Source organism: Papilio polytes, unplaced genomic scaffold (assembly GCF_000836215.1).
Source record: "Papilio polytes unplaced genomic scaffold, Ppol_1.0 DF824169.1, whole genome shotgun sequence".
Classification (NCBI taxonomy): domain Eukaryota; kingdom Metazoa; phylum Arthropoda; class Insecta; order Lepidoptera; family Papilionidae; genus Papilio; species Papilio polytes.
Genome location: NW_013525035.1, coordinates 3,252,840 through 3,277,685, shown reverse-complemented (window position 1 = coordinate 3,277,685; position 24,846 = coordinate 3,252,840). Strand labels below are relative to the sequence as shown.

General features: G+C 34.9%; 1 protein-coding gene and 1 long non-coding RNA gene across 7 annotated transcripts in view; one reads left to right on the top strand and one right to left on the bottom strand.

The window, feature by feature from the left end:
- Positions 1–6,111: 6,111 nt before the first annotated feature.
- LOC106111384 lies at positions 6,112–17,217 on the top strand. The gene is made up of 3 exons (XR_001226166.1): positions 6,112–6,464; positions 7,263–7,265; positions 17,207–17,217. It is a non-coding gene; the product is annotated as an uncharacterized LOC106111384 (long non-coding RNA).
- LOC106111383 (IQ motif and SEC7 domain-containing protein 2) overlaps positions 6,555–24,846 on the bottom strand; it is a 110,146-nt gene continuing 91,854 nt past the window's right edge. For 5 of the 6 annotated variants that reach the window (XM_013293442.1, XM_013293447.1, XM_013293444.1 and 2 more), the window contains 20 exons: positions 22,215–22,393; positions 21,850–21,994; positions 20,654–20,743; positions 19,694–19,914; positions 19,062–19,182; positions 18,470–18,605; positions 17,011–17,107; positions 16,308–16,455; positions 15,585–15,729; positions 15,011–15,220; positions 14,289–14,506; positions 12,498–12,678; positions 11,818–12,027; positions 11,072–11,209; positions 10,447–10,573; positions 9,716–9,916; positions 8,823–8,901; positions 8,014–8,144; positions 7,472–7,612; positions 6,555–7,015 (listed from right to left, as the gene is read on the bottom strand). In XM_013293442.1, the coding sequence (XP_013148896.1) occupies positions 6,918–7,015; positions 7,472–7,612; positions 8,014–8,144; positions 8,823–8,901; positions 9,716–9,916; positions 10,447–10,573; positions 11,072–11,209; positions 11,818–12,027; positions 12,498–12,678; positions 14,289–14,506; positions 15,011–15,220; positions 15,585–15,729; positions 16,308–16,455; positions 17,011–17,107; positions 18,470–18,605; positions 19,062–19,182; positions 19,694–19,914; positions 20,654–20,743; positions 21,850–21,994; positions 22,215–22,393 (3,016 nt within the window). In that variant the 3' untranslated portion in view covers positions 6,555–6,917. The remainder of the gene's footprint in view (positions 7,016–7,471; positions 7,613–8,013; positions 8,145–8,822; positions 8,902–9,715; positions 9,917–10,446; positions 10,574–11,071; positions 11,210–11,817; positions 12,028–12,497; positions 12,679–14,288; positions 14,507–15,010; positions 15,221–15,584; positions 15,730–16,307; positions 16,456–17,010; positions 17,108–18,469; positions 18,606–19,061; positions 19,183–19,693; positions 19,915–20,653; positions 20,744–21,849; positions 21,995–22,214; positions 22,394–24,846) is intronic. The other variant, XM_013293446.1, reaches the window with a different exon arrangement.

Here is a 24,846-nt window from a genome sequence, read left to right as displayed (position 1 = left end):
GTTTGTATCATTTAAGGGAAAGAAGCAACCGATTGCAAGACCATGGCACTTTATTGAAAATGCTTTATTTCTGAAAAAAAAGAAATGTGACAATCACACTCGAATCCTAACCTAACGCTAAACATTGCTAATTTTTGATTATTTCAAAGTCTCTTCGATAGCTTTTGTTTTGGTCCAGTATATTTTCTTTTATGTTTTATTTTTAAAGTAGGTAAATAACGTATGATGTAATGTGAGTGTAGAAAGGTACTTAGAATTGTACAAGTAACGTCGCCGACAGCACTTAAATTGAATTAAATGTCTATAATTTAGTTAAGTTTATTAAATTACTAGTAAATGAGTATAATTTGTGGCGTTTCCCCGTTTGCACTGACAGTTTGGTTGATGCTTCTGGAAAAGTGTGGTCTTTTCGCGCCAAAAGTTTGACACGCGTCATCGTTACGTCACTGTTCGCGCCAAAAACGTTCGCAAATTAAATGTTGTTGATTTCTAATTTGGATGCTGTTTAGAACTGTGATTTTTCTCATTACGCTGTATTGAAAATGATATTTAAAAATTCTTGAATTTGATCGTGCCTTTTATTGTTATGATGTGAAGTGATGTATAAAAATATAAAATTATTTTATGAAGTGTTTACATTTTTAATACGAGATTGTACTTTTATTGAAATGTTTTTGTAATTTATTTAAGTTTAAGAATTAACTTAATTAAAAAAGTTGCATAATATTCAAAAATTCACAATGAAAATTTAGTTTTTTTTTTAACATAAACCAATCTTTAAAAAACGTGCCAAAGAATTAATACAATCAGTTCTCTTATTTTTCTACAATTAGTATGTTTTTCTTGATTTTTTGCTTTTAATTAAATCAAAAATGCCATAAAACATTGCAATATCAAAGAAAATTGAAAACTTCGTCACCTTTAAAAAAAAATTCATCCACCAGTATTAATTTAATTAAGTTATAATTTAATTTAAACTTACAAATTAGATTATTTTTTAATTATATTAAATAAACAAAAAATTTAAAACTTACCTTACGGAAAAGTGTTGGCAAATCTGCGTTCTATAATAATGGTATTGGTTTTAAGCAGGAATTTAGTTGTATTGCTGAAGGCTGTAGCTATTGTCACGTGGTCACCGCTACTGAAGTGAACACCCGCGCATCCACTGCCGCTATCCGAACAGCAAATGAATGGAGTCGCATTACTTTTCGTTACTAGAATCAAACGTAGTGTACTTTCATTTTTACCTGTGGTTTATCTTTTTAACATTTTTTATATTGTATTTTATTCTTGAAAACATAATTAGTTATTTGTCAAATGTTATGTTCGATTGTAGTTATTGCAAAAACAAGAGAAACTAGTTTTATTTACTAAAATCACACAGTTCCTGTTATTGAGTTCCTTAGAGGCACAAGACGACCTGGCCTCTAATGTCTATCAATCTCTAAAATCTAAATTTTTTCTTAACTACAGCCTCTTACTCGTAAACTTTTATTGACTATGTCAACGAATTGAAATTTCCAATCCCACTTTGACTACTAATCTTAAATATGGAATCTACTAATTTTAAAATATGGAATGTCTTTCGATATGTGCATTTTCTCAAATATCAGAGATAGGGATCACTTCTATTTTTTTTTTAATTATCTAAAACGAATCGACTCCATATCTTTATCTAGTATCTCGGCTAGAAAAGCATGACGTTTATTACATCGTGTCACACATGGACAGGAGGCACGTGCCCGGGCTCGGTGTGTGCCTTTCGGTGCTAAGCCAAGCTCAGCTGGTGTGCGGGGGTTACGGGGGGAGGTAGAAGCCCCACAAGTGCAGCTGTATCGCTGTCATGCTGCGGCTTTACGTGCTACTGCCTTGTTTGAACCAACGACCCCGCAGTTTATCACCCCAGAACAATGATCACCTAATTTGTAATCTATTGACACATGATAGAGTATAATTTTGATTGTTCAGTTGGAATGTACGTTTTGATGTGATTTTGTTTTGATTTAAAGAATCGATGAATTAAGTGGTTCATGTTACAAAATTATTTGACAACCTTTTTTTAAATGTGCCTGTATTAAACTCGTTGTAAAATAAAGGAAACATGTTATTCAAAATCTTAACATCTCTGAATATATATTGCCTAAAGAAATGTGTTTACAACAATCAAAACACTGGTTAGGAACATTTTACTCAATTACAAATTCTGACTAGCAAACAGGTATCAATAGTCAAGAATAGTGAATTTAATAGTTAACTGCTGTTTCTTTAATTTTACAAATCCTTTGATAAAACTACGCTTTCATGTGCTGAAATAGTTAACTAGTTACTTTACTATTATTACTATTACTATTAAACTCTGTATTGTCCATATTAAAATTATTTTCTAGGCATCAGCTGAAGAATTTTGACAGAATCTAGTCGGTCAAATAATACTGTATTTTTAGTACATTGTTACCGATTCTCTTTACGGTAAAATTTACATAAAACATGTTAATTTAGATATTCAGAAAATGAACGTGTTTTATGTAAATGCTTTCTAAATATTTTCAATATCCTTAGAGGTTTGAGGTTAAGGGTAAAATAAAACATCGACTTCCATATGAATGTTAATTCATATTAAATAAATAAATACATTTTATTGTATTTTTTTTAAATAAAACTATTGTGACTATGTTGTAGCAATTCTCAACAACTTTAGTATATAATACAACATATAGTGACGCCGGACGCGCTTATTGCTTAGTACTAGATTTACACAACAATTAATAACTAAAAGATATATATTAGGTGAACTCTTCAATATACATAAATGGTAAGAATTACAATAAGTTAGTAAGTTTTGTTTATGTTACAGAAAATAAAGACCTGCCCACTCGAATTAACACTAAAATTAATATTTACTAAAATTAAAATGTCTTGAAATATGGTAATGTTTGACATAGCATATTCTGTATATGGTAAGTTTGGACACAATATAAATATAGATGGACAAAATTACTTGACCCGGTTAAGTAACATTAAATTGCAATAGCTCACTAGCGCCCCGCTATTAAAGTCTTATGTTTTATCTCATATGTCTTCTCCTCACTTAGCTAAGTTTTAAACATTGATCTTTATAAATGGATAGGATTGTTTGGATACATTTTTAGTTCATCCCTAAAAGCGCCTGTTGATGTTCACAGTTGATTCTATCTCTGTTATTAGATCGAATCCTCATTACCTTACCAAATGCAACCGAAAATATCGCAAATTCCGCAGGCTCAAAATACCACCTCTTGCCTGTCCATTTATAGAGGTCAGTGGCTTTTAGTATATTTATGTTACTACAGAAGCATCGACTCTGACCGGGTCAGTTATGTTTGTCTCACTACAAATGTCAAATTTGTGTCACATTAGGAATAGGTTCATTTTTAAATTATTTTAGAATAGACACATGAACACAGAGAAATTATATCTTTGGCTTCAAGCGAAATTTACAAAAGCAAATCCATCCAAACTTATAAAAGCTTTACGATACCTATAAAATGACAATAGATTTATTGAAATTTGAAAGAAAAATTGCACATTTCATAAACATACCTCACAGCCCCCTCAAAGTTGAATTTTAATACCAAATTTACCATAACAAAAAACTGTTAATTGCTGAATTCATACTAACATTGCTAACTCTTTTATTCTTTCATAAAAAACTGAAATAGCAATATACTTTTGTATAAATGGGAGCCTTACGTTAATCTTGCAATAATCCACACTTTAAAAAATCAGTTAGTAAATCGATTTCATTTAAACCAATTTAAGTCTTACACCACTTACATTAAGGTTTATAATCAATTGTATGTAATTGCAAAGACATAAGGTATGAAAAATACGCTTGAAAAAAATATCAGCCCATTTGTTTGTCCTCATTAATAATTATAATATTATTTTTAATTTTATTGCAGATTTTTCATCTACATTATTTAAATATTAAATTACGAAACTTTTAATCAATTCCTTTCGTTTTAATTTAACAAGTTTCTATACATTAAAGTTTTGAGAAACGAAAACATTTCAATCAGCCACAGTCATTCAACAAAAATAATAAAAAGTAAATCACAAAAATCTTGTATCTTGTTAAAAAAATCTTTTAACGAAACTTTTTTACGCGTGACAAATTGACAGATAAATAAAAAAACTAAACTATTAATTTTATAAAGCTGTGGCAGATATAAACGCATCACAACACAATCATCAGCCGATACAGGTCATTCTTACAAACATACATTTTTATATAGAGATTCAATGGATATAATAAATTTTTATTGGACAGAATGTTTAGACGATAATTTTCTGTTCCTTAGAACAATAAGGTTTAAGGACCGGTTAAGCTAAAATAAGCTTTCAACAGTTTACAATTAGGATCAAATTAGGTTAATCGTACTATTCAGATTAGAGGTAGTGTCCTCGAAATACAAGCATAGTACTCTGAACTGCCACATTCAGAGTCACTAATTGGTCATTTAGGGAGCCCCTTAGTGTACACCTATGCTAATAAAATAAATTGTATTTTTGTATGTTACAAACAAACTAAATTCTTTTGCCATTAGAAAGTTCCATTATCACTGATAAAAAGGCTATACTTGAAACTATTTCTTTTTAATTCCGCGAGAAAGTCACGGGCAAAAGATAGTTTAGTATAAAATCTACAATAAAGGACTAATTAAGTAACACTTAAAGGACACTGAAAGCGGCAGTTGGTTTTAAAAATCAATACGAACTTCACAAGATGAAAAACACATCAAAATGAAATAGAATTTAGTTCAATTTTTTTTTCTATCTACCCACGTATCAAATAGTAGAAACAACAAGTCTACGTAACCGGTACAAAGTCAACAGTGTTTAAATTACCGTTTGCATTGACGAAACATTCACTTAAAATATGTTTTGTGTAAATGTTTTGGCAATGCGAACGCAAACTCACCACCGGTCTCTCTTTTATTATAAAAAAGACTGAATAAGAGAGAAGCCGGTCCATTTTAATACTTAAGATCTAATCAGTTATAAAATATGGTAGTTTCAGTAAGTATCGGTAACGTTTAGGTTTTTAACTAAATAAAAAATGTGAAATCGAAACATCAAGTAGAAAAGCTAAATATAAAAAAAACATTTATTATTTTCAAGTAACTTGTCGGCTCAAGGTTAACGTTTTATTCTAAAGGAAATGCTAACTAACATGTATTTTTTAATGAACTCAGAAATAGTTTTAATTATGTGGATCTAAAGTAGTTGTGAGCATTTAAACACGTATAAAAGTATTTTGACACTACTAAATGACAGCTGTCAAATGTGACATTTGATTATAACATAGAGTAGTTCAGAACAGACATGGAATTTTAGTAACATCTCTATGGTATATATTGAAGTTTCTTAGATAGGCCATGTTAAGGTAAGGATGATGAGACGATAATATTTTTAAAAGGGCAAACTTCAAAAAACATCTCTAGAACTGTTACTTGAACTACTATTTCAACTTTTTTTTTAAATCGCCTACAACACTAATAAATTCCTCAACAATATGAATAAATTCGTAATTCCAATATAAATATAGTGGTTGTAACTTTTTTTTCTATTTAAACGTTTTTGTGCTGAAAAGAATTTGAAAAACATCAGTGAATACTACTCAGCTATGTAGTAAACTATTCTGAACGTATGTACAATTATTCTAAAGAAAGATGAAAACTTTTAAATGCAGAATTAATTAACTGTTAATATTTCTGTCTTTTTTATAACACGCGTGGATGTTAAAAATTGTTACTTTAATTATTTTGACAACATAATATAGGCACTTTGAATAATTTGAATCAAAAATAAATTCAAGAAAAAAGAAAGAAAGAAATAAGAATTTTAAATACAGTAATTTCTGGCAATGTTGAATTGTCTATGGACTTATTTTGGACAATATTAGTGTTAAAATTAATAATACAAACATGTCTGTTTTTAATAAGTCTGTTATTACAGCCTTATAAAGATTTAGACAGGAAATAAAGGTTAATAATTTCTTATTTCCATTAAATTCTACTTTTCATTTTTTTATTAATTTTAGTTTATCTTATTTGTCAATTTTTTAAACATCAATGAATAAAATTCAACGTTTTTTAATATTGCATTTAAAGTATGTTAGATAAATCAAATAACATTTGTTAGAAGTGCCTGTTTATGTCATCAAAAACCCCATAAATCTTAATAAAAACCATTCTATAGTACCCACGCTATAGCCAACCAACGTATACTAAAATGAACCACCCATTTCGCTACAGAACTCTAAATTGCTTATCCAAAAAACCTGGACCCAAACGTTTCCGAAAATACCACATTATTCCTCCATTTTTTGACGATTGATAATTTTCTCGATGTCAATATTAAAAACTAGTCTTTCAACTTTTGACACTTCTCTTGACACTTGTCAAATCGTTGTCAACGATGTTAAAGAAATTAGAACAGTGAAATTGTTGCCTTATATTAGGCATAAAAACATACAATTCAAATTACATTGAAATAAATTTCATCTCTATCTCACAAATTTCATTTATATGAAAATTGTGATGCGAAATCATATTTCGAAAATTTCTCAAGAAACTATTCGCTTATTTTGTAATTGTAAATAACTTTGCAATTATAAATAACTTGTGATTACCTTTCGGAGTTACTCGTTAGTACAAAATGTACTTTATTCCATTGAAACAAGGTTCAAACTTTAAACAAGCAGTAGCGTCAGCAAAAAATATACTTAAAACTCGATTGATTAAAGATGGCACTTAAGAAAAACATCTCGCTGAAGACATCGAAGGTTGCGGAATATTTCGAGATTCTGGAATATTCCGATTTCGAGATTGTGGAATACTTCGACTTGGAGTTTGTGGAATATTCCGTGTGCTCTAGACCTCGGTGCTCTTGCCGACCTGGCCCTTGTCGGGCACTCCGCTGGCGCTCAGCTTGCGTTGTCTCGCGGGGAATATGCCGCCGAAGAGACGACCTATTCAAAAGATTAGTTTTAAAATTTGTTCAAAAACATTGTTTGAAAATAAATAATTTATGAAATTTACTGTTTTATTTATCTTATTTGTAAAATAAATATTATGAAAGAATAATCATAATTAAGAGAGTATTCTACAAAATAATTACTGTTTAAAAAGGAATCTTAATGCCTGGTCCACAATTGGCCAGTACAGTCCAACATTAGCTCAGGCCAAGCGTAGATTGTATTGACTCACTGGCGTCAGTTAGTGTTCACAATACAGCAAATTTATTGTCAGTCGAGTTATTAAGAGCTATTTTTCAACTGTACTGGCCAAGTGTGAACCAGGTGTAAATTTTAAATGGCTAGTGGAGGCGTCGTTTATCTCAGTGGGTGTGTACATATGTTGCCCCGCCCTGTACTACCTGATAGAATTTCTTGCGATACATAAAGCTATTATATAAGAGTACATACCTGGCGAGCGCTGTTCGTTGGGATGTCGTGGCGAGGTGGCATGCAGCGCGGTGCGGCTGCCTTGCTGGAAAGACACTGACATGCCACTGTCCAGCGAGCCTACCGACCCGCGCCGCTGCAATCGCTCCGCAGCTAGCGCCACTGGAATGTAGAACACACACTGACGTTTAAAACTCAATTTGAATACCGTTTATATTCCTCGAAACATATACCTAACTCTCTTTCTTCAAGAAGAGTGAGCGGGACGACAATACATAGTCAATAGTTAACGCTAGAAATCAGTCACTCTTGTCACCGAGGTAGCAAGTGTTTAGGCACTAGCAAAATCATCCCATAGTTTGGTTGTGTTTTAAGTAGGATATTGCGTTTAATACGATTTTTTACGTGAATTTTTTCAATTGGAGGTTCAGATTTAAAATATTATTGTTAAGAACTTTGTAGTTTAATGATGTTATAATATGGCACATGAAATGAAATATGGCTATTAATAAACGTGAATATCAGAATTTGATTAATTAAAATAATTTAAATATAATACCGACCTGGATCATTGATATCGACTAGAGAGTTGCTGAGTACGTTCCTCTTGATTATGTTGGTGGGCGGCGGGTTCTGCGGCAGGCGCGAGGGCGCGGCGGGTGCGGGGCCCGCGGGCGGCGGCGGCACCGACACGCTGACACAAACAAATACAAATTAATATATATAATTGTAACTAGCTTACTCGACTCCGTCCGCGCGGAATTAAAAAACAAATTCAAGTAGCCTATGTGTTCTTCCAGACTATCCTCTACATCTATGCCAAATTTCATCTAAATTCGTTCAGCCGTTTAGGCTATACTTAAACATCCATCCATCCATTTAAAATTTCGGATTTATAATATTAGTATGACTAGTGTAGTTACACTGAGACTAACTCTCGCCGGAATGGCGCGCTATTCTACGTCTGAATGACATTGACAGCTGTCAGATAGGGAGGGGACGTACATGCCAATTATCTAGTGTTGCGCTAATGTAAACAAATATCAATTTTACAAACATTATCAATATTCTAAGTGCATGCAAGAGGTCTTAATTCAGTCTATTTCCTTTCCTCACCATTTTTGTAAGGACATGGGATGGGGAAGTGAATTTGATGGTGGAGATTCATAAGAAGTTCGCTATAGTTTATCTAAATAAGATTGATTAGTTTTTCCTGTCTATATAGTACGGTATTTCCCTTCAAACAAAGTTAATTCAATACTTCATATAAGTCATTTATCAAACTAATATATCTTATTTAGACAAACTATATAATCATCTGATGTTAATCGTAATTATCGATCGTTTACTTGTACACATAAATAATACATACCCATGCACATGCACGTGGTCCATACACTGCTGGTGGTCAATCTCTACGTCCGCCACACCGCTGTCACGATTCTCCATCACTGGAATAATATAATAAACCTTCTTAAATAGTGTTATTTAACTTTATTTACAAATAAATCTTATCAATATTATAAATTCGAAAATTTTGATGGATGAATATTGGCATAGTATAGTCTGAAAGAATACACAGGTTATTTCCTTTTTTTAATTTCATGCGGATGGAGTCTATAGGATGAGAATATTTTTTTTTATAACATATGGTGGCAAACGAACAAGCGGCCACCTAAACCCCCAAAATGGCGAAGCGACAGCTGCCCATAGACATCCGCGATCGCAGATGCGTTGCCTACCCTTATCCAACGGAGGAGGAGACGCACATAAAGAGGATATTGCTCCTTCCTATGCATCTCCTCCATCGTCAAATCCAATTGCCCTTACCATCCTCTCCTTATAAGAAAAGGGTGGTAAAGAGAAAGGGACTTAAATTAGGCCTCCGGCACCACACTTATCAGACGAAACACGGAATTGCTTCCATTTGACGCCAGACTTCTGTGTGGTCGTGGTATTACTGGGAGCGTGCCGGCCCTGCAGTGCTGAGATGTTAAAGCAAGTACTACCACTGTTAAATATTACACATCTTCAGCATTTAAGTTGTATAGCTTTTTTTACATGTATGGATGGATGTTTGTTAGAGTTTTTAGCCTAAAGGGCTGGACGAATTTCGATGAAATTTGGTCTGGATGTAGACGATAGATAAAACACGCAGGCTACCCTTTTTTTTTTAATTCCACGCGGACGGAGTCGCGGGTGAAAGCTGGTTTAGTAATAAAAATTGTATTTTTCGCACTCGCGCGAAGCTTTAAGCCAACTGACCGTTCCTGTTGTTAGCGTTGGGCCGCCCCTTGCCGCGGTTGAGTTCGCCCTCAATGCGCATGGCCTCCATCTCGTCCATCTCTGCGACGCTCTCGCGCAGGTCCTCCGCGAACTTGCAGCGGTCGTGCTCGTTGCGCGCGTTGAACGTCGCCAGCCGCCGCCCGTCCACGCGCCGCGATAGACGGATACCGAAAGGGTAGTCTGGAAGGAAAAAAAATCATTTCGTTACATACAACTATATAAATATATATACTAATGTTATAGAAAGATTTGTATTTTTTCACCATTAAAAAACTAAGTTATTAGTGAATAACATAAGCTACTTGTTTTGTCATTATTTTTTTAATTTAACGGGGACAAGTCGAGAGCAACTGTCACTGTAAAATATTTTTTAACTTAGCTACATACGTATATTTTGCTTTTCTTCAAAAAATTTATCTTTCAACGACAAGAGTTAAATAGTGTAGCTATCATAACAGTGGTATGGTGAAACTTTTCCCCGAAGAATTGGACTCGACTGGGAAGGGAATATATAGAAAGGTGGAAAAAGTTTCTATACATTCCCTTCTCTGTCCATTTAAACTACATCAATAAGTTGTAAACGTCTAGGCAGCGTACAATTTACTTTTTAGCAAAATCAGGTGGCCTCTTGTTCATTTACACTATAGGAAATGACTGAATGAAACAGTGAATTGCGAGTTAACGAGTGAGTAATTGAACGAACGACTTACGTGGCACTGAGAAGAGATTAACGAGCATGCCGCAGAGGGGGAAAGACTGGCGGAAGCTGTACGTCACCGAGGACTTCTTCTTGCTGAAGATCTTCGTGATGACCAGCAAGTCGTTGAACAGGAACACCTGGATACGTCACAATGGAACATAATGTCAATACCATTGTTGAACTTTCAGACAGTACATACGAGGAAGAAAAAATTCTAATTAAAAATAATATTGTTTTAATCTAGTGATGAAGTAAATAAATTTAAATAAAAAGTGAAAAGAAAAACAATTTTTTAGATGACTTATCTTAAAATTGAATCAATCTTACAGCCAGACAGTCCCTAGTTTTGTTAGACATTATTTAACCTTGTTTTGCCTAATTTTATTAAATAAATCAATAACAATAATTATAAAAAATAATAAGTATTTTGTAGTTTTCTATTATTGTATGTTGCATTCTCGATTTAATTTTTTTACATTGAAATTATGAGTAATTTCGATTTATTTGACAGCTTATGTTCACCTACCCTACTGTACCCCCCGCTAAACTGTACAGTAATCCGGCATTTGCAAAGCTAAGTATAACATTATTATCTCTGTCTGTTCATAAGGATTGGAGTAGGACGACAGTGTTACCTCCCGCTGGTGCACTCCGGGGCGCTCCTTCTTGTGTATGTCAGGTATCTCGTAGAGGCGGCAGTAGCAGACGAGGCGGCGGTGCGGCAGCGCCAGGTGCGGCTTCTTGCCCACTATCGTCGCCTGCACCTTCATCACCTGTAATTATATATATGTATTTGTATAGTACAACTAACATATTTTTGTAATATACATCTTCACTTTTTGACATAAAGCAACACGAAAATTATATTTTTAAAAGGTACTGAAAACTGTATTCAAAAAGATTACTCGAGAAAAAGAGTAATCGTAATATATTTATTAGCGACTCCCTGTCAGCATAAAAAAGTATTATAAAATCCTTGTCGTAAAGACCGATAGGATATACAATTATAATAGGTCATTAGTATCAAAATCAGGATAACTACGACTCTCATAGGACACTTATGATTATCGCACTATACTTTAGTATTTAAAACACTTAAGTATTCAATACTTAGAAAAAGGCGACCAGCGACAACAATCCAATAAAGTCAGGTACAGCGTACAGTTCCTGCGTTTCGTGGTCTATACTAGAACGACCCATTACACTACAGTAATTATGTGCAGTACAGCGTTTTATGGTCGCTGTCGGGGGACAGATTAGTCAACTATCACTGTGCAATACCTGCTTGTGGTCGCTACTACAACGACCCATTCGAGTCACGACCATGTGTGCAGAACCTGCGTTTTATGGTCGCTGCCGTGTCCATTAGTGTCGTGTGTACCTGTGTGACGTGGTCGCTGCCGGGGCGGAATTCGCTGGCCTTGACGCGGTCGTAGATGCCGGCGAGCATGTCGCGGTCGATGTCGCCGCAGTCGTCGATGCCGCGCAGGTTGCGCACGAAGTCCTCCAGCGACATGCGCGCCTCCGGCTTCAGGTTCGGCGTGTGCAGGTCCGTGTTCAGCATTATTATAGCGAACGCCAGCACGAATATCTGGAAAATGGTAACCACACATATGTAAAATATACAAAGTTTTTTCGATACTTCTAATTAAGTCCAAGCATTTCATAATTTGAATTAAAATTAATTGGGACTGTTTACAATTCCACAATTTGCATAAACAACAAACCTCATACCATATAATTCTCTATTTGTTCTTATTATTTTAAAAAAAAACTGATTACAATACTTAACCGATTGAGACATTGAATGGGAAATTGAGAGGTATAAAAGCAAATATGCTTCAATCCAAATTATCAACATATTTTAAAACTACACATACAAAATTGTAGTTTAATAAAAATAATTGGACTATACGTAATTGCTTTTAAACACCTCAATTCAGAATTAATGACCGATCTATTCATTAAAAGTCAATCTTGCTACCAATAAATTTTTTAATCGATTTGAAATCCCTAAATAATGTCTAATCTGAATATTTGTTGAGTATTAGAGTTACATACTGTGTCTTGTGTGCGCAGACGCTGCACAAAATCTGTATTGCAGACGCAGTAGCGGCGCGCGAAGGCCTCTACCAGCCGCTCTATCTTCTGCGCCTCGCCCGGCAGCCGGAAGTGCGCCTGGTAGCGGCGCAGCGCCACGTCCACCGCCATACCGGACAGATCCAGCTCGTTCACGAAACATCTGGAAACGTACGATATAGGGATGCATAATCCGATACGATATATTGATGGATCGATACAGTGATACATTAGATTTTTGTATCGATATAACACCATTGGAACCGCTAGTGGATTGAAACACGAACACTGTTCATCGTATAAAAATTATTGGTACCTAATTTGTATAAAACTTAGAAGTTAACAAACTACAGCTTAAAACATTTATTTTATATTGAACAGTAAACCCAATTAATTGAAAATTATTAAAATTTAAAAATTCATGGCAGTTACCAGGAATTATTCGTAATGTAGCCTTAGTACCGGTAAATGTAATAAAAAACAAACTGAATAAGTTAGTTCTTACTTCTACACACCTTCTAGTTACAACATAAGCAAAATTAACAAAATTACTGTTAAAGTGCAAACATTTACATTTTTCTAAAAAATAAAATCTAGCAATAGTCTGAAAAATTACGTCTTGTTATATTTTGAGCATTTGCTACAACCAGTTAGTATATCTCAATAATCGCGCAAACTATGTTCCGCCTCTGATTAGATCCGAATCTGTTTAGGTTTATTCATTTTTATTGTTAAAATACACAGTTATAAAAGTTGAATTAAAATGTAACTTTATTTCTGTTTCGTCAAAAAAAAAATATTATTATGAAAACCCACAACCACAATCATTAATAAGATAATTAAAATTTGGTACTTTAAATTAATTAATTGTTAATTAATATAAATAAATAATTAAATAAAATAAATAATCAGCATAATTAATTTTATACTAGATCGATCAAACATCGAACAGACAGGATCTATCCAAACATCCAATGTATCGATCAATATCGATACAAAGTGCCTGCATCAGACATTCTAAACATATTTCATTCAAATAAATAAATCCGCGACATGCTATCGCGGAGTTATAAAAAAAATTTTAGTAAGTAGACTATGCTATCCAGATCCGTTAAGCAAAGAGACAATATCACCTTCTAGGAGTCATCCGCGCACCTAAACATTTATACATCACGATGTAGATGGCGATGCACGCCATCTATCGGACAATATGTGCATTGGACAACTAACTTCGTCGTAACAATTTAAGTTGACTTGCCAACATAAGCACAGTTTTACGTTCTTTTTCAATGATATAAGAATCATACGCACAAATAAATATTGTTTAATTTTAAATTATATTAAACAATATTTATAAGTTTAATTACGTTTTGTAAAACCTCAAGTGCATTTATTTGACTCAAAATAACTAATTGTTACCTTTCTATTTACCGTATTTACTGACTAAATAATTTGAATATAAATAAAAAATCTCACATTAAATATGCAATAAGTATTAATTTAGAGGCCACTTAGGAACCCCTTAGTAAGTATAAGTAATAATCTTTTCGGCAGTACAGTTACTTCATAGTTTGTGTTCAGCGCCCTTTTTTCAAATTGAATCTCGATTATTGCTTTCGTTAGTGAAATAGACAAAATGTGTTAAAACGAGTAGTAATTACGTGGTACGAGACTTATCTAACGTTTTGTCAGTTTCTTAGATTTGTGATTTTTTGATCAGCAATTTCGTTCAAGTCACCTTGTGTAGGGGCTGAAGTGTTCAGTTCAACTTACTCTAGCACGGCCATATTGAAGGGGTTCTGCAGGTTTCCAAGGTACTCTCCGATCATCTGCTTGCTGAGACCCTTCCTGGTGATGAGGAAGCGCGCCACTCCTCGTGGGGAGTTCTCCAGAAAGCCACGCGAAATCAGGTACGCTATGCCTCGCTCTGGCTTCTTATTGAACAGGTTCAGACCCACGCGGTACTGACGTTTGCGGACCGTCTCCGATACCTGCAATGTTATATATAAATGTGATTAATATTGGTGCATTAAATACAATGATTTAATTTTTTTTTTTGTAGGTATAGAGCAATTGAAATTTTAGGACATCATAGCAATCAAAATGCACTCTATGATGATACTAGTTTTTGCACCTAAATTCGTTCGCGCGGGATTAAAAAAATAGTATCTAGCCAACGTATTTTCTACATCTGCGACAAATTTTAGCCATTTTGAATATACATCCACACTTTCATATTAATTATTATGATTCACCCATACATTCAAGTCATAAGGCTAATTTAGCGTTATGTTAGACTAGCTTTTGCCCGTGACTTTGTCTTCGCAGAAATAAAAATTCGAGATTAAATTTTAGACTAAATGTACCAAACAATAAAATGTTGCACCATTGCGTAGTCATCAACTAAATGTGAGAACCAAACATATCCCACGTGAAATGGTCCATCTTAGGTGGCCTATACCTTCTAGACTATTCTACGAAGGTGAGATACATACCGCGGTGACCTTGACGGGCTGGTGCTGATGCTGGTGCGGCAGCTGGTGCTGGTGCGCGACGTGTTCGTGCGCGGGGCGGCAGCAGGCGGCGGGCGGCGCCTCGTAGTAGGGCGGCGCGTCCTGCCGCTTCCACACCGCGTAGCGCTCGCCCTCGTACAGCGAGCCTGACGCTGTACGCTGGTGGAACTGGCCCTCCGCCATGTGGACTTCCTGCAAATGTACGTTATACAAAATTAGTAAGTACACGTTATTTAAATCGAATAATCACGAGAACGGATTCGCAGGAGCTAGCTAGTCAACTAATAAGTTGAGTAATCTGGAATTTTACCTATTTGAACTTTTGGCAGCATAAAAGGACATCTAAACAAATATTTCTTTTCACGTATTCTGACTAACTATTGCTCGTGACTTTGTATGCATGAAATTAAAAAAAAAAGCTTTTTAATGATGAGATTTTTTGAAATCGGCTCAAAAGTTTTTGAGTTTTATCAATACATACAAAAATTCAAAAATACAAAATTTTTCTCTTTATAACATAAAGTATAGTTATAGATATAGATGTAATAGTAGTTACCGGTGCTCTAGGCTGGTAGGGCTGGTGGTAGTGGTGGCGGTGCTCCTGCGAGGAGGAGGAGGAGGAGGACTGCACGGAGGACATGGAGCCGCCGCGCGCCACCGCGCCGCACTCCGCGCGCCGCAGCGACACCGGGCTCTCCGCACTGCGCACAACAACAACATTTACTTAATATTAGAATCAGAGACTCCATTTTCCAAGGTTCGATTCCCGCCTAATGACTAATTGTTATCGATTTTGATATATACATTTATCCGACGTTCTTACGGTGATGGAAAACATTCTTAAAAACACACTACTTAGTTACGTAAGATGTTAGCAATCTGATTATTGATTTTTATTTAGTAGAAAGTCTTTTACTATACGCTTTAGGCTACACATTTTCACGCTACTAAACATAGGGAGTAAATAAATAGAAGAAAAAAAATAATGCGTGGAAAGGACATAAATTACAATGCTGCCAATAGCAGCAAAAGGTTGCAATGGTTGCTTTTAAATAATTCTCAGTCAACGTCAAAACCTTCGTTAGCATTTAAATTTTGACATTTATAACTGAAATGTTACCATAAAATACAGTTTTTACACTCCAATGAGGATAAATTAGAAGTCAACCCGCACTTGATCAGCGTGGTTGACTATAGTCATCCCTAACGTAGTGTCCTAGCTCCGTAATGGGGACGTATAGTGAACTAATGATGATGACGAAGTATCAGGATGACATACTTAAGTGTAATACTGCTGGTCCTCTTGGGAACCTCTGGCGGCAGCCGTCGCGCGGCGGCCTGCAGCGCCGCCAGCTGCTGCTGCTGGCGCGCGCTGGGGGACGACAGCGGCTTGCCACCTGACGACAGCAGGTTGCCGTATATAGGACCTGGAATATGAACCAAATATAATTTAACATAATTCTCTCTGTAAATTGTATGTGTGTAATAAATTGAATGTGGATATAGCTATCCACATTCAATTTCATTTCATTCAAAGGCCGAGGAAGACAAAAGAAAGCATGGATGGAAAAGATAGAGATGTATGGAAGAGCAGCACAAATTGTGCCGACCCTTTTTAAGGACAAGGGCAGGTTGATGATGATGAAAAATTCATCTTATAAACGTAATTTTTATAAATTACTCATATCCTAAGACATTACGACATTGTATATGATCCTTCCTTAAAAAAAACATTTTTTATCGTAATAAATGTTAAAGGTTTTCAAGAGTATCTTTTAGTCCCTTTTTAACACATATATTGAATTTTTAATACATTTTCTTTTGTGGACTTCTTGTTTTAATTCATGAATGAACATTCTGGGATTTGTTGGAAGCAAAAGAGAACCACATTCAGTGGAAGGCATTAGTCTATGTCCAGCAGTGGAGCAGATAAAACCTGATGATGATGACGATGATGAATGAATGAACTAATAGAAACATACCAGAGTTATTGAGCAGCTGATGGTTATGCAGAGATTCATTGTGCGACGAGGATGTAGATATATTGGTGACTGACCCGCTCACAGAACAGCTGCACACCTGTAACACAACACAGCAAATAACCATCAAAATAACGGTAAAAAACATACAAATATACTTACTATAATATGTATAGAAATCGAATAATATTCATTATAGTTTTTATCAAGGTCTTTAGTTTACAAGACTCTGGTACATATTTACACATTTTTTATTACAATATCTTAACCATAGTTTAACAGTAAATAGATAAGAAACGCATCCGTGAACGATAAAACAAGGAGTGTAGGTTTTGCATTAAATATAGGGTAATAAACTTTACAACTTTTAAACCAATCACTGATTCGATAAAATAACTTATTAAAACAAACAAAAGAATTTTTGTATTACAACATTTTGATATTTTGTTTTTATAAAACTGAAATAGTATTAACAAATCTAGAACATCAAATATCAAGCAAATTGCAAATTTCAAATACAACTAAAATGTAAATATGCAAATCAAACACTTGAAAATACGTTAATCACACTAACATTATATTTCCCTTTCACGCCGATACCAATTACATTTATAGTCGCAATGAAATGTTCATTTTTCACTAATTTCTTTAACAAACGCCTTGTTTTATATCGACACATTGCGACTTCCTCGCTACACGTTCCGTGCCTTACTGATAACAATTACGTAGGTGCAAAGGATTCGCAACCGATAATTTTTCCAACAAATATTTGATCGGTACAAATTCCGGTATTATTTTATATTCTGTGTCATGTAAAGAGATAAGAGTATACGTAGAGCCTACACATTAAATACATTTTTAAGTCTTTGGTGTTGTATGAGTGAAATCCAAATCGTTATATTATATCAAAATATAACCGTAATGTTTTTTTTCTCTAACAATCTTGTATACCTATAACTGGATTTGTTATCATTCTTGTGTCTTATATGTTATTTCTTATGTAATTGTTCTATAACTTATCTGTTGGTGTACTTAATAAATAAATAAATAAATCAAATTTGTGAAATACTTTGTTAATACACAAGTACACATTTTAACGTCTAAGAAACACGAGAGTTCAAGTATTAAGTAATCCCCTCCACCAAATTAACCAGTTAGCTTTCCCATCCATAATAAGATGGTAAGCGGATGAGAAGTATCTTTACTAATGATGAGGAGAACAGAGGACTCTGCCAATATTAATCTTTATCTCAATTTTAACCTAAATCTTAATTCTTAATCTTACTAATATTATAAATGCGAAAGTTTAGATGGATGGATATTTATTAGAGTTTGTAGCCTTAACAGCTGAAAGAATTTCGATGAAATTTGGCATAGATGTAGAGGATAGTCTGGAAAAACAAATAGGTCATTGCATCCGCGTGGACGGAGTCGCTGGTGGGCTAGTGTTATATGTAGTTACCCCGCTATCGGTGTCATTCCGGTGATGCGGCGGCAGCTCGTTGACGATCATATGTATCTGGTGAGCAGAGTGCTGCACGCGCGCAACCATCGCCTCCACCATCGCCTCGTTTTGCGCCTCACACGCCATGTGGTTGCTGAAATAACATTGGGCATGTTTTATTGCCATTGCAGTAAAATAATGGTTACAGGCAGTCTAGCTATGAGGATACTTAATGTGGCAAGAGATTATGATTTGGAAGAAAGACAGTAGGTTTTAGGCGAAAAAAACACTAGCCCAATGTACTTCTGTCAATTTTGCCAAAATGCGGCGCCCTTCTTGAGTATGGCAATGAGCCGCTCGTAAGGTTCTTTACAACTTCTTATCTATATCTACACTAAAATAAAAAAGAGGACAGTTTTGTATTGTCAAATTTTGCATGTAAATACATTCATTTCACGTAAAAACTTCTTGACCGATTTTAAAAATCCCTTCACCATTAGAAAGGTAATTTAACTGTGAATAACATAGGCTATATTTTTATAATTTCACGCGGACGAAGTCGCGAGCAACAGCTTGTAAATAATGAATGAACAAACAATAATACACTCACTTGATATCGACGTCGTGTCGCTCCCGCAGTGACATGGAGCGCATGGGCCGCGTCATAGCCATCATTTTCTCCGTGCCCGCTGGACTCTTTTGTAACAACGTATTTGCGTAGATATCGTTCCCTGAAATAGTTTAATTTAAACTTATTAAGCGAAAATAATGGTATATACAAAGATAAATTATGCCTTGATTCTGTATACATGTATTAATACTGCTGGAGGTTCAAACTTTTAGTGAGGTTGCTAGAGTGAAGAGGTAGTGATCCAATTATGGGATCTGCTAGATTTTGTCTACAATCCTTCTGTTATAATAATCATATACACACAAAATACAGGCGTGAAGTGGGACCAATTCAGCGTTTCGTCTGATGAATTTGCGTACTGGCCAAATTTAAGTCCCCTTCCATTTCCACCTTTATCTTATAAGGAAAAGATGGGAAGGGAAAGTGGACTTGATAATAGAGGAAACGAACAGGTAGGGGAAATATCCTTTTCCTGCGTGTTTTCTCCGTCAAGGGTTGGCAACGCATTCGCAATTGCGGCTGTCTATGAGCAGCGGTCGCTTCGCCATTTTGGTGGATTCTGGCCGCTTGCTCGTTAGCCACACGTTTAAGAAAAAATCTAGATCAATTACCATTAACAAGTTGTCCGTGATCACTGCCGTCTTGTAGCCGTCTTGCATTAGAGTCGGCAGCTTTGGCCATTGCAGTGATAGCACTAAATTTCTTTAGCAGTTGTCTTCGACGGAACGCGCGCTGTATGGTTACCGCTGCGCGTCTAGCACGAAGACCGCCGTACCTCCTCTCCAGGATCTCTACTTGCTTATCCAGGAGGTCTTGAGACATCTCATAACGACTGTAAAGTTAGGAAAAACATATAAATATAAACAGTATTTAATAAAAATGAAATGATAAAGGTTATAGCACATCTACACTGTACGCAGCCCATAAGGTGCCGGGTGCGAAGTTCGTAGATAAGCTATAATCTTAGAGGTGGACGCCCACTAAATGTGATTTAGGCTCGGCCTGTGTGAGATTGGGAAAACGTGAGGTACGTGAGTTGTTTGTAAAGTGATGTATGGTATTGCAATTCTAAAAGAGCGAATGTTCGGGAGATTTGTAAAGAGCTAACAGTTTAACGGATGTAACACTAAATACTTAGTATTGATTTAGAAAATAATGGTTTCATGAGATCAAAGATACATAATGCTTCCAAATAATTCATGCTCAACAGACTTATTATTATGATTAGAACTTTAGAAACTTCGATTTACTTGAAAGTATACTTTATAAAGGTAAGCTGAAGAAACTACATATTGTTAGAAGAATTAAATAGACATTATTATATTAAGATTTTTATCCACTCGTAGTCTTAGATATTTAAGTTTTTCCTGTTTAAAAGTTTTTTATATCGGAAATATTAAAAGCCAAAAGTTAGTTCGAAACTCCATGCTATGTTAAAATTTAAACGCTCTTTCAGAAGAAAGAACAAAGCTCTTTCGTTTAGTTTCAACATGGCTTATAGAATTTGCAGAGGAAGTAAGTTATCTAAGGTAAGGTTCAAGTACAAGCATTCCTGAGGTAGGGGGACGTACCCTCTAGTCAATTTACCCCTTTTAGGGGGTAAACTCGGGTCTTTTGGGGTTATCCCCGTTGATCCAATGATCCCAACGTCTGTGCCACGCCTAGAGAAGGAACCATATTAGATACACAATTAACACCAATGCTACAAGTGTAAGCAGTATCCATAAAATAAATAAACAGAGATAAGTGACAGCTTATAATAACCCTTCACCACATTAAACAAATGACAACTAACCTCAAAATAAAACTTAGGTGTTAATTACAATTTATAAATAACAAACTATAATAAATATATCAAAATGTAGTAAAGATCAAATAATTTCCACTACAGTTTTCGGTTAACACTTTACACTACGTAACAAGTGAAACGAACCCTTAGTGTTTTAGGTCAGGTCAAATTTTTAACGTTAAGAAAACAAACCTCGTGTATACTCTCGAGTTTTGAGGTCGTGTCATTTTAAATGTACTAGACCTGCCAAAAAAGATACTAACGACCCACAATGCGGAAGATGTGCCGGAAAATAAAATTGAATCACCAACATTTCAGATAGAAGTTTTACTCTACAGTAATCGAAAGGTTAAATAACTAGGCCATCGATAAAACGGTTAACTTAATTTAGTGAATAAGCATTTTGTGGTCCTTTAACAAAGTTTGCTTGGGGAAAAAAAATCTCTCAAGTTTATCTTTACGAACAAACGCGTATCGAAACTTTGTACTTTACCAGACATTACATCTTTATACAAATTACTATAAAACAGTGTGAGTTAATATATTTTCATTTCTTGACCTTTTACAATAGCATACTTCGACACTATAACTGACCGAGTATTTTTAATAAAAGAACAATTACTTTAAGGTCTCATAACATAAAAATTCTTGTTTTATGTCCTTAAAGTATGGTTTCAACAATATGGTCAAGAATTGCAATCTATATTATAGTGGCACTATTAAATTAATTAATTCAGATTTATTAAATTAATTTTATTAAATTAATTCAGAACTTTACCTATGCTCATCGATAGCTGCAAATATATGTTTTCGCAAATGGGTGCCAGATGGGCCCACTGCGAGTATGGTGAGCAAAGCGCGTGTATATCTTTACCCTGATCTTAAGTTATGTTGCACTTAGTGTCGCGTACGAAATTGTGTGACGCTATGAAGATTGAATGGCACTATACCAAAGATCAAGTTGTAGGGATTTATTACCTGTTGTTGTGCACGGCGAGGCCGAAGCCCTCTGGCGGCGCGGCGATGTAAAGCGGCGGTGCAGGCTCGGCGGCGGCCGCGCACAGCCCGGCGCCGGTCGACGCGTTCGATGCCGACGAGCATGACGAGTTCGAATGGTTTAAACCTAGAGGTGAATCATGGAATTATCATAGAGAAATGAAAGACACAAAAACTATTTAATAACATACGCGGCAATAATCGACAATTTGATATTAGATTTACCACAAATAAAGAAACAGGGTTAAAGAACAAAGCAGTCAAATTTTAAACTAACTCATCTTAGTTAACCAAGCATTAAGATAGCTATAACCATTTTTAGGCATTAAAAGGTTCAGTGTGCTTACCCTGCAACGGTCGGTGTACAGCGGTGACGTATCTATTGCCCTCCATGTAGCCCCGGTCGGGCTCCGCGTTGTGCGCATGATGCCCGCTGTGTATGGAGTGCTGGTGGGAGTAGAATCCGTCCGGAGGGTGCAGCGTTACGCCGCCACCGGACTCCTCCTCGTCAACCTTCTGTGAGAAGCTGCAACAAGAAAAACCACAAGTTAACAACACAAAAAACAACCTCTAAATTTAGCGCTATCACTTTTGTGTAAAGATACGTTCGCGACGTTCAGATACTAGGAGATCATAACATCGTATGGTACACATATCCGTAAAAAACATAACCCTAATGGCAGTCAGCCAAAAATTTATTAAAATATGCAACTACCCGACATAATAAAAAATCAATACTAAACAGTCATTTTACTACAGAAAAAATATAGTTATACACTCTTGTTCTTTTCGTTACTTCTATAAATACTTTCGATAAATAAAATATGACGTCTCATGTCCTACCTTATAAGGTGCAGCGAAACAACCTTAAGATATAAAAAGCAATATAAAGACGTAAAGTGCAGGCGCGTGGTAACAACAAAAAACAGCCAATGCGGATGAAAACCTACAAGCGTCGACATTTACACATGTCCAGCTTTAGTACCTGTTCGCATCAGGTTGACCACAATATTGTAAAATTAAGGACGATGAAATATTGCGTGTGAATAGCAGATATTTTATTTCGAAAATCAATTATAATAAAACATAAAAAAATGTCTAAGAACAAAACCTGCATAGTTACACAAAGACAAAACTTACGCTAGAATTGTCGTATTAATTAATGTCTAATTATTAATTTATTTTGGAATTTAAAGCATGGGCTTTATAATCATTTAATTAAGAATAATTAATTATCAATATCTACAAATTTCTAAATGAATTAATAATTTTATTGATGGACGCTGATTCAAAAGAATATTGACATTATTACAATAACGGAAATGAATAAACATTAATTATGATAACGATTTTTCTTAATAAATAATTAAGTGTCCGAGATTTGAACGGTACAATATGGTCACCTTATTGCTGGGCTGGCGGGAAAGCGGACGGCATTGGGGAAGTGATTTTTTAAGGCGAGAAACCTTTAGATTTAGCTAGCAAGTTTTGTAGGTGTTTTATTTTTCCTGAACCAGACTAAGTACCTTATAAGTTTATCAAAAATAAAAGTAGACGTTACCTTTTTAATTAATTACGTTGTAAAACAACAAGACAGATATTATTCTATTAAAGTAAAAGGTCATAAATTTTAAAGTACAGTAAAAAGGTAAGGACATCTACTTTTGTCCGCGACTCCGTTCGGGCGGAATGCCTAGATGTTCTTTGATATTATGTTCTACATCTGTGCTGAATTTTAGCCTTTTCGCTGATACCTTTCAACAATCATCGATCCATCCATTAAAAAACTTTCACATTTATAATATTGGTAAGATAAGATTAAACTGTATCAATTCAATTTTTCAACACATAAAATAGACAATTTTAAAAAACTGTACATAATCAAACTATCGTTAAGTTATTTGGGTATTATATAAACCGGTTTCACTCATTATCGCCCTTATTGAGCTGCTAAATGGAAGTCGTATAAATTAATATGCAAATGAACGTCTTATGTTTCAATTAGCGATAGCTTGTAGAACTGATAAGGTGTTCACATATACGGCAGCCATGCGTAATACATACACGATGCCTTCCTATTAAAGTCAACAAAGACATGATACCTACCAAATAAACAGATAATACTACCATCAAAATCACTGCAAATTAACAATTAAAAAAAAATCTCCCTCCGAAGAATATCTTCGAGAAAGAAGAAAATAAATCTGCATTATATACATATAAAGTATAGATGTAAAGCATAGTCTGGAAGAACACATAGGCTACTTTTGTTTTTTTTTTTAAATTTCACGCAGACGGAGTCGCGGGCGAAAGCTAGTGTTACATAATGCGATTAAACATAAAAAACATAAGTAATAGTATACTAACATATAAGTATTACCACACGTTAACAGTACGTTATCAAAGAGTATGCAGTGCAAACATTTGTTCTGCAGAGTGCAGCTGACGCCGGAACCGCAAATACAAGTGAATTCATTGCACAATTTGTTTGTGTTTAATTGACTAGAAACAGACATTTATTTTGCTCTATATCTCTACTTTCTGTTTCAAAACTACTCTGTTTACTATTTTAGATAGAATATTTAGCAGTTTTATTTATGTTGAGGAAATTACTTTCTTAATCTGATGCATCCTGAACTAATCTTGCGCACATTTTCGTTTACATTATGATACTGTAATAAGATAGTTTATAACTGTGAAGGTTAAGAAGGGATGAATCGCATGTAACAAGAAGCACTTTAGTTATGAGTGTGGAGGTACACCGGTAGAGGTAGACCTAGAAAGAGATGGATGGATTGCGTGAAAGGTGACATGATCAAGAAGGGAATAATGACTGAGATGACGGATGATAGAGTGCTTTGGAGGACGAAAACCCGGTGTGCCGACCCTATGGGAGTAGGATAAGGTAGGGGAGATGATAACTGTGAAGATAAATATAGGTCTTTTCATATTCCAATTATCTTTATCGAATGATGAAAA